This window comes from Larus michahellis, chromosome 19, assembly GCF_964199755.1.
Source record: "Larus michahellis chromosome 19, bLarMic1.1, whole genome shotgun sequence".
In the NCBI taxonomy this organism is placed as follows: Eukaryota; Metazoa; Chordata; class Aves; order Charadriiformes; family Laridae; genus Larus; species Larus michahellis.
This window is the reverse complement of record NC_133914.1, coordinates 925,638-935,152: the sequence shown is the minus strand read 5'-3', so window position 1 is coordinate 935,152 and position 9,515 is coordinate 925,638. Positions and strand designations below refer to the sequence as shown.

The 9,515-nt window shown below is 69.8% G+C and overlaps 1 protein-coding gene across 1 annotated transcript; it reads left to right on the top strand.

Moving 5' to 3' along the window:
• Positions 1-525: 525 nt before the first annotated feature.
• Positions 526-8,671, top strand: TINAGL1 (tubulointerstitial nephritis antigen like 1). The gene is made up of 12 exons (XM_074563189.1): positions 526-584; positions 1,116-1,447; positions 2,199-2,262; positions 4,024-4,116; positions 4,211-4,325; positions 5,294-5,417; positions 5,541-5,691; positions 5,914-6,097; positions 6,409-6,454; positions 6,870-6,993; positions 7,508-7,553; positions 7,734-8,671. The coding sequence occupies exons 2-12, from the start codon at positions 1,147-1,149 to the stop codon at positions 7,872-7,874; spliced, it is 1,389 nt and encodes a 462-aa protein (XP_074419290.1). The 5' UTR covers positions 526-584; positions 1,116-1,146; the 3' UTR covers positions 7,875-8,671.
• The last annotated feature ends 844 nt before the right edge of the window (positions 8,672-9,515 follow it).

Here is a 9,515-nt window from a genome sequence, read left to right as displayed (position 1 = left end):
ACCCCCCCCTTCCCCGGGTCCCGAGCACCTGTTGGACACTGGCGCTGGCAGCGGGGACACGGGGCCGACTCCAAGTGACCGTGGCTCCGCTTCCTGGGCTGTGATGGGATGTCTCTGCCTCGCATCCAGCTCCCCACACTGCAGCTGGGGTTCTGGGAGGGGGGAGTCATGCAGCTCCCCCCCTCTTCCTCTCCTCCCTTCCCCACACCCTGCCCCGGGCAGCAGCGGGAACCCCCTGGATGGAGCGGGGGGTGCTGGCAGGGCTGCCGAGCCCCCCCAGTTTGCGCGGCCACAGGGTGGGGGGGCTCGGGGAGCCGGAGGGATCCCCGGCCCCAGGGGGGAGGCGGTGCCGCCAGGGAGCCCCGGGACGGCGGGACCACGGGTCTCCCTCCCTCCCGCCCGCCCGCCCGCCCGCCCCGAGGGAGCCCCGGTGCCGACCCCCGCCCCGCTGGGCTCCGCTCCGCCCGGCCGGAGCGCGGCTGCCCCCGGCACCTCCCCGCGCCCCCCCGGCCGGGGCGCGGCTATAAGGAGCGGCGGGAGCGGAGGAGGCGCTCGGCGGCGGCGCGGAGCGGCGGGCGCGGCAGGTACGGGGCAGCGGGGACGGGAAGGGGTCGTGCCCCGGGGGTTCCCCGAACAGGCCCCCCCCTCGCCCCACTCCCGGGGTCCCCAGCGTCCTCCCCGACCCCAGGGGCTGAGAACTGAGAGCTCATCGCACCGCCCGCGCCTCCGCGGCGGCGGGGAGCGGGGCTGGGACCGGCGCCGGGGCGGGGGCCCGGGCAGCCCCCCCGGGTGCCCTGGGGAGCCCCGTCCCGCTGGGGTTTTGCTTGTGGAGTGGGGGGTTAAGGTGTGGGTGCCCGGGGAGTGGGCAGCCAGGGGGGAACCGGTGCTTTGGGGCGTCGTGCTGCGGTTCCCCGCAGCCGGGGTCGGGGCAAGGGGAGTTAAGGAACCTGAAGACTTTGAGCGTCCCGGGGGAGGACAGGGAGGGGGCCAGGTGTCCCGGGAGGGGGCTCGGCGTGCTGGGGGCTGGCCGGGGTGGGATGGGGCTGGCGGAGGGTGAGGAGCTTGCCCTGGGACCCCCGGCTGCCCCCCGTCCGCTTACTGCCCTCCCTCCGCAGCGGCTGCAGGTCAGGGGAGATTGCCGGCAACATGCGCCTGCTGCGGGCCCTGCTCTGCCTCTGGCTGCTGGCCCAGGCGGCCCGGGCTTCTCGGGTACGCACCCGCCGGGAGCTGGCCCCCGGCTTGTACGAGCACGGGGTCTACGATGCCGGTGGGTCCTACTGCCAGCGAGGGGACGTCTGCTGCCACGGCCGCGACGACGGCTGCACTGTGCCCTACCACGACACCCTCTGCTACTGCGACCTCTTCTGCAACCGCACCATCTCCGACTGCTGCCCCGACTTCTGGGAGTACTGCCTGGGCATCCCGGCCCCCTTCCCCAAAGCCCCAGGTGAGGCAGCCCCCCGCCCAGCCGGGCAGGGGTCGGGGGGTGCCCAATGTGCTGTGGGTGCCACTAGTGCCCCTCCGGGTAATGGATGCAGCCGGACACGGCACCCGACAGCCCTGCCCTCGCTACAGAGCCGCTCTGGACCCCTCGGGGCTGTGGAAACTCGGGCAAAGGGTCTGGGTGGGGGCCAGGCTCCTTGAAACGGGGCTGGGAGCCGCCTGCGGCCCCGCAGCCCGTCCCCTGCGCCTCCCCACGGCAGAGGGGCAGCTCCAGCGGCGCGTACCTGTGGGGCAGAGCTGGGGTGGATGGTGCTCCATCCCGGCTTCTCCGGTCATGTCTGGGGCAGGCAGATGCTGGCCCTGAGTTAACCCCCCCGGCAGCTGGGGAGGATGGGGGCGAGCAGGGGGCACGGGCAGCCCGCAGCACAAGGCTCTCTAAGAAGTCCCTGGAGAGCAGAGCCAGCTCCCGGGTACAACTGGCCCCTTTATCCCCGTCCCGCCAGGCCATGCGTGCGAGGCCCGCTCTGCTTGGCAGCCCCACGTTTAACCCTCCCGGCACTGAGCCACCCCGCGCCGTGGGGCACGAGCTGCTCCCCATCGCAGGGCTAGAGGTGCCGAGGTGCAGCTGGGCAACCGCCTGGCTTTAAGGATTTATTTATTTGCCCCTGGTATTCCCCTCTCTGGAGCCATGGGGGTGCGGGTGGGACCCCCAATGCACCCAGGCACTCACCAGGGCTCTCCCCTTTCCCATCCAGGCTGTGCCCGCGCCGGCCGCAACTTCCCCACCGGAGCCACGTACCGGGAGAACTGCAACCTGTGGTGAGTGCCTCCATGCTTTTGCTGCCATGCGGACACCGCCGGCTTGGCGCCGGCACACGAGGGCGTTGGGAAGCCTGTGGGCACCGGGGGCTGCCCGGCAGCCAGAGCAGGGGGCCCGAGCTGGGTGGCGGGGGGAAGGGGGGAGGGGGGCGCTGCCAAATGCCTTTGCTCTGGCATATTCGGAGCCCGGGGCCTTGAGCCGCTCCCAAGTTTCGACGCATGCCTTTGTGGGAGCCGCTCGCTCCGCCGGGCTGGCTGCGGGCTGCCGGCGCGGGCCTGCTGCTGCCGGGGTTTTTTTGGCCACGCCAGTCCAAGCCCAGCTTGCCCGAGCCTGACGGGACGTGTCTGCTGCTGGCAGCCGCCACGGCTCCGTGCCAGGCGGCCGGAGCCCGTCCGCGCAGACGGCTGGGGTGCGCGCAGCCCGTCTGCGGTGCGCGCCAGGAGCTCGCTGGGTGCGTTAGCGAGCAGCGCGGGGCTTATCTGCAAACGGCTGCAGTGGTATTAATGGCATCCTGGAGGTGGGGGGGACTGGGGAACCTGCGGGCACAGATCTGCCCGTAGACAAGGAATAAACACAGCAGGGCTGGCTGGCAGATAAGAGAAATCAAAGGCTCCGTCTGGGGCGTGTGCGAGGGCATGAGCACGTGTGTGTGCATGTGTGTGCAGGCGTGTGCGCTGGAGCTGGAGGTGAAAAGCCAGCCCGACCCCCCCACCCCCAAAGCCTCGATGGTGCCTGGCATTTCTCTAGGACTGCAGCGCGGAGCCATGTGGCTGTCCCCAAGCCCCGGGGGGACATTGATGTCCCCCAGCCGTGCACTCAGATGACTGGTCCCTGTTACTGGGAAAGCATCCCTTCCCAACAGTGCTGGCCCTCGGGGGCCAAGGCTCTTCTGCCAAAACCCTCCTCCCCCGCACTTGGCGCCCGGAGACCCGTGATTCCGGCAGCCCTTCACCCCGAACCTCATCCCTGCCCGGCTCCCACGGAGTCTGGGGGGCAAATGGGTGCAGCGGCGGGAGCTGCTGTGGGCACCCAGCTGGCTGCACCCGCGGGACCCCCCGAGCAGTTAACAGCCAGATGCGGGGTCGGCAGCGCGTGGGGATGGGGACGGGGCGAGTGCCGGGGGTGCAGGTGCCATGGGCGGGATGGGGGCCGCGCTGGCGGGACACGGCTCTGGCCTCGCAGGGTTCCTTAAAAGGGAAGAGCGTGGCGGGAGCTGGGCGGGCGGCGGGAGGGAACATGCCAAGCATTGCTCGCCGTGCGGGGGGAGCACAGCCCAGGGCTCCCCAGGGAGACCCGGACCCGGCACATCCCCCCCAGCCACCCCCTCCTCCGGGTCTCCCATGGGTGCCACAGGGCTCCTGGCTAACGTGGCCGGAGCGGCTCACCCCAGGGGGGGGACAGCCAGCCCCGAATCCCCTCCCCGGGCTGGCGTCCAAGTCCTGCTCTGATGTCTGCAGGCCTGGCTGCTTTTCAGCTGATTTTCTGTCCCATGCTCTGTCTGCCCTCCGGGCTCCTGCAGGGACCGGGGCCGGGGGGGACAGCCCCCAGGGCCACGCAGAGGGCTGCCCGCCGGCTCCTGGCCTGGCTTCACCCCGTCCCAAGGAGCTGAGCCGCAGCCTGTCCCCCAGACCACGGTGCAGAAGCAGCCCCGGCCCCTCGCTGGCTGCCCACAAGGGCAGCGGGTCCCTGGCTGTGGGGGGACAGGGGACACTGTCCCTCCCTGGCTGACTGTCCCTTCTGGTGCCGTCCCCCCCCCGCAGCACCTGCGGCCCCGGCGGGCAGTGGCAGTGCGAGGACCATGCCTGCCTGATGGACGGGGAGCTGATCGACGCTGTCAACAGGGGCAATTACGGGTAAGGAGCGGGCACCGGGAGGATGGGGGAGGGATACTTCACCCCTCGGTGCTTTTCGGGGCACCCCTGACCCGTGCCCCCTCCTCCCGTGCAGCTGGAGAGCCGCCAACTACAGCCAGTTTTGGGGCATGACGCTGGAGGACGGGATCCGGCACCGCCTGGGCACCTTCCGACCCTCTCCCACCGTCATGAACATGAACGAGATGCACGTGAGTCACCGCGGATGCAAGGGGGAAACTGAGGCACGCCAAGGGTTGAGCCTCCCCGTCCCATGGCTTGACCCAATGATTCGCCATCCCCTTTGGCTAGTGATGGCCCCGCAGTGTCCCCGTCCCTGGGAAGGGGCTCTGCACCCCCGGGGAGGCAGGGAAGGGTGGGTGCTGCAGGCAGCCCTTGTGTTTGGAGACAGCAGCTCAGCAAATTCCCCCTGACAATCCCCGGGCTTCCAGTGTTGTTTTAGACCCCGCTCCTCCGTGGCGGTTTCCCATCGGAAAGCCGGCCCCGCAGCTGCTGAGTCGGCAGAGCCGCCAGCGCGTTGCCAGCGGGGTGCCTGCACCCTAACCCCTCCTCCCCATTCGGGGTGGGGGTGGCGGCCGGGGATCCCATGGGTGCTGGCGGGCAGCGAGCGTCGCGTGCGGTGCACGCCCAGCGCCGTGGCCTTGACTCCTGGCGAGGTTTAATTTTAGTGGCGCTTCCTGCGCTAGGATAAGGCGGGTGCCGCAGCCGCGTCCTCCCCAGGAAGGCTGAGCTGTGCGCGGCCGGGGCACCGTGTCCCCCCCGGAGCGGAAAGGCTGGGCGTGAGTCAGTGGCTGGGCGAGAGCCGGCCAGAGGCCACAATGAGGGACGCAAGGCACCCGGCAGTGCCCTGGGGTCCGAGACCCCGCACTTGGTGCCGTCTGTGCAGGAATGCCAGAGCTGAGGATCCCAAATTTCGGGAGTGTTGAGGGATCTCACTCCTCTGTGACAAGGGGACGCCCAAATCCTGGTCACGCGCAGCCAGGGCTACGGGCGTCCCCATCCTGGGGGTCCTGCACTGGGGCTGGGGGATGCTAACGCTGCCTGGGGACCGAGGATGCCCCGGGAGCTGCTGGGGATGGGCTGCTGCGGGCGGGGGGAAGGAGCCCGGGGGGATCCCCGTGTGCCGAGCACCCCTCATGCCTCGGCTCTGCCGCCGCAGATGAACATGGACTCCAACGAGGTGCTGCCCCGCCACTTTGACGCAGCCGCCAAGTGGCCCGGGATGATCCACGAGCCCCTGGACCAGGGCAACTGCGCCGGTTCCTGGGCCTTCTCCACGGCGGGTGAGACGGGACGGGACGGGGTGGCCGGTGGGGACAGGGACTAAACCTGCCGCCATGGGGCTGGGGAAGGGGGCAGGACCCGGGGGAGCAGCCCCCGCTCCCTGACCCCCTGCTCGCTCCCAGCTGTCGCCTCGGACCGCATCTCCATCCACTCCATGGGACACATGACACCTGCCCTGTCACCCCAAAACCTCCTCTCCTGCGACACCCGCAACCAGCGGGGCTGCAGCGGGGGCCGGCTGGACGGTGCCTGGTGGTACCTCCGCAGGCGAGGGTGAGTGGGGACGAGATGGCGGGGGGCAAAGGCTGGGGTGGGGTAAGGGCTCTGGTTACCTGGGGACAGCCCGGGATCGTCACCTCGGTGCCCTGTGCGCATCCCGTCCCCAGGGATGTGGGGACCAAGTGGGGCTGGAGAGCGGGGTTTGGGGATGGGGATGGGAGCGGGGCTGGCGCCAGGTGGTCCTTCCCCTCCTCATGTCCTTGTCCCTCTGCCCAGGGTGGTGACGGACGAGTGCTACCCCTTCACCAGCCAGGAGAGCCAGCCAGCGGCACAGCCCTGCATGATGCACAGCCGCTCCGCGGGCAGGGGCAAGCGGCAAGCCACGGCGCGTTGCCCCAACCCCCAGACCCACGCCAACGAGATCTACCAGTCCACCCCCGCCTACCGCCTCTCCTCCAGTGTGAGTGCCCGTGGGACGGGGCCGGGCCGGGCAGAGCCGCCGGCGTGGGCGACGCAGGAGCCGTTTGGTGTGGGGAGCGGGAAGGGGCTCGGCTTGGGGTGGTTTTGCCTGGGAAAGCCAAGTTTGGAAATGAAGCTGGGGGAAAAAAAACCACAACCACAACCTGCCGCCGAACCCCCAGGGGAGCTGCTCCTCCACCTGGCATCTCCACAGCACCCACCCCTGGGTGCCGAAACCCCTTCGTCCTGGGGGGGTGGGGAGGGCGGTGCCGGGGGTCCCGGTCCCGGTCCCAGCCGGCTCTGTGCTTGCAGGAGAAGGAGATCATGAAGGAGCTGCTGGAGAACGGCCCCGTGCAAGGTAGGGAGCGGCCTGGGCACCCCTGAAGCCAGCTGCTGCAACGGCTGGGGGGGACGGGGTGGGAGCAGGACCCCCCCCTCGGCTGCTCTCCCCGATTAATGTTTATCCGCTGCCCGGGCAGCGTCGTGCTCCCCCGGGCCCCAGGGTGCCCGTCACGCTGCCCACCCCCCCCGGGCACTTGTTGCTCATTAACTCCGGAGATTTAATCCCCGTCTCGGCAGTTGGTTTTGGTTTACTTCAATTTTTTTTAATCCTCCTCCGAGTTCTTGTCACATCGCCTGGGGGAGGATCCGGCTGCCGCCTTCCCTCCGCCCGGGCGATGCCCTGTGTCCCCGGTGCCCGTATCCTCCACCCTGGGGGGACCCGTGAGCTCGGTCCCCCGCAGCGTCCCCAGCCCCTCTCCCCCTGCCCGCAGCCATCCTGGAGGTGCACGAGGATTTCTTCATGTACAAGAGCGGGATCTATCGGCACACGCCCGTGGCCGAAGGGAAGGGGCCGAAGCACCAGAGACACGGGACCCACTCGGTCAAAATCACCGGGTAGGTGGGGGGTGGCGTTGGGGGCGTGGGGGTACGGAGAGCCCCGCTCTGGGCAGGAGAAATGTTTTATTCGAGGGAGGAAAGGCGTCCCCTTCCTCTGGGCAGGGAGAGGAAGCCGGGGAGGGGGGGGACAACAGAGGGTGCAGGACGCCAAGCGGGGGAGCCCTGCCGGGGCAGAAAATGTTTGCGTGGGGGCTGTGGCCACAAGTGACACGAGCGTGCAGTGCTCAGCCCCCCCCCCCGGCGAGGGGCAGGTTGGAGGTGCAGAGCCCGAGGAGGGGAGCGGGGCCGGCTGCGCTGTGCCGGTGGCTTCCTTCCTCCTCCCCGTGGCTAAATATACCTGCCTGTATTTCGGGAGCGGACGTAAATTCCTCGGCCTGGCCAGGAAACGCGCGGGGGTCAACGCAGCACCCCCCTACCGCCATGCACGCTGGGGTGATGCCCGCAGAACGGGGTGCAGCCCGAGGGGGTGCCCCGGGACCCCCCCGCTCACTGCCCTGCCCTTCCACCGCAGGTGGGGAGAAGAGCAGCTGCCTGACGGCCAGACCCAAAAGTACTGGGTGAGTGTCGGCGGGTGTCACGAGTTCGTTGGGGCTCAAGTCATTGAGGGGGGGTGGGGGGGTGGAAGCGCTGCTTTCCTGTGCCCAGGGTGGGATCCAGCCCAGGGATGGGGTGGTGGTGGGGGGCGGTTTTCAGCTGGGTCACCCGGTGCTGAGCCGTGTCCCCTGTCCCCTCCGCAGACCGCGGCCAACTCCTGGGGCACGGCGTGGGGCGAGGGCGGCCATTTCCGCATCGCCCGCGGCGTCAACGAGTGCGAGGTGGAGACCTTCGTGGTGGGCGTCTGGGGCCGCGTCAGCATGGAGGACATGCCCCACAAGTGAGCGCCTCGCTGCCACAGCCCCCCCCCCCCACCACGCCGGGGCTCCCCAGCCCCGCAGATGTCCTTGTCCCCCACGATGGCCCTGCCCAGCACCGCAGCCCCTCCGTCCCCTCCTGGGGGCACCCGGGCAGGGGGATGGGACTGTCGCCTGGGTCCCCCTCCCCGGGGGCCGTGTGTCCCCGCTGTGCTGACGCGGCGGCTGGGTGCAGTGGCGCGTGTGGACGGGGGTGTCCCGGGGGGGCCCGTCCCTCATCCCGTGGGATTTACCCACTAATCCCCCCGCCCCAGGCTCGGCTGGGCTGCGGTGGCAGCCAGGGGCTCTTTAAAGGCAGCTGCCCCCCGCCATGGCAGCTTCACCCCCCCTCCTCCCAGCGCCGGCGGCCATGGGGCTGGGGGAGCAGCCCAGCGGGACCCTCGTGGCTCCTGCACCCCATATCTGCTCCCCTCGCCCCACGCAGCCCCCCAGCCCTGGGGGGGTGAAACAAGCCAGCAGTGCCCGGGGGGGGAGGTTCGTCTGTTGCCCCGAGGCTGGGTGTTGCCAACTGGGGATGGGGTCCCTACCGTCCCCCCTTGCCTGTCCCTATGGTGCTACGGCCCCTGCCACCCCCCCCGTGGGGACGGTGGGGACGGGGAGGGCTCAGCCCCACGTTGTCCCTGTCCCCGTGGGGCCACAATTGGGGACCACACAGCAGCACAGCCCGGCTCCCCCTGCCCCTTTTCCCCGCCAGGGCTGTATTTTTAAGACTTTTTGTATTTATTTTGCTTTTTATTATTTGTAAATAAACTGACTGAAGTTTATTGAAGGGTCTCTTGCTTCACCAGCTCTGCGTGGCGTTGGGGGGAGTGACACGTGTGGCCCTGCTGGCCCCCCTCCTGCCCCATCCTGAGCGGGGGGGACACGCAGCCGTGGCCGCGGGAAGGGCTGTGGGGCGAGATAAGGCCCCGCTCATTGTGCGCCTTCCGGCCCCGCTGGCCCGCGGCCAGCTCCGGCGGCCAGCGCGGGACCCGCCACGGGCACGCGCAGCCACATCGGCCACGCTGGCCACGAGTGTCACCAAAGCCAGGAGTGCCACTGCAGCCACCCACAGCCTGGAGTGCCGCCGCAGCCAGGCATGCCACGACAGCCACCCACAGCCCATAGTGCCACCACAGCCACCCCACAGCCCCTAGTGCCACCCCACAGCCAGAAGTGCCACCACAGCCACCCCACAGCCCCTAGTGCCACCCTCCAGCCCCTAGTGCCACTGCATCCCAGGTGTGCCACCGCAGCCACCCACCAGCCAGATGTGCCGCTGCATCCCAGGTGTGTCACCACGGACCCCCCAAACACCCAGGAGTGCCACCCCACAGCCCCCAGTGCCACCCCACAGCCCGTAGTGCCACGGCAGCCAGCCGTGCCAGCGCAGCGGGGTCGCGGGAGGGGCGGCAGAGCTGAGCGGGCCCGTTGGGGGGAGATTATTGCTTTTTAAAGTTTTATTTATTTATTGCCTCGCCTCTCCTTTTTCCGCCCCCCCCCCCCCACGCCGGGTCGGGGCGCCCCCCCCGGGGTCCCGTCCCCCCCATCCCGGGTGGGGGCACGCGCGGTGTGGAGTGGGGCGCCACCTGGTGGTGACAGTCCGCACCTGCACACACAAATATACAC

What these genes read in the sequence shown, in the direction of transcription:
- TINAGL1 (XM_074563189.1), top strand. Translation starts at nt 1,147, where the DNA reads ATGCGCCTGCTGCGGGCCCTGCTCTGCCTCTGGCTGCTGGCCCAGGCG. An exon ending in GTCAACAGGGGCAATTACGG is followed by an intron (nt 4,117 to 4,210) that starts GTAAGGAGCGGG and finishes CCTCCCGTGCAG; the next exon opens with CTGGAGAGCCGCCAACTACA. An exon ending in GGAGAACGGCCCCGTGCAAG is followed by an intron (nt 6,455 to 6,869) that starts GTAGGGAGCGGC and finishes CCCTGCCCGCAG; the next exon opens with CCATCCTGGAGGTGCACGAG.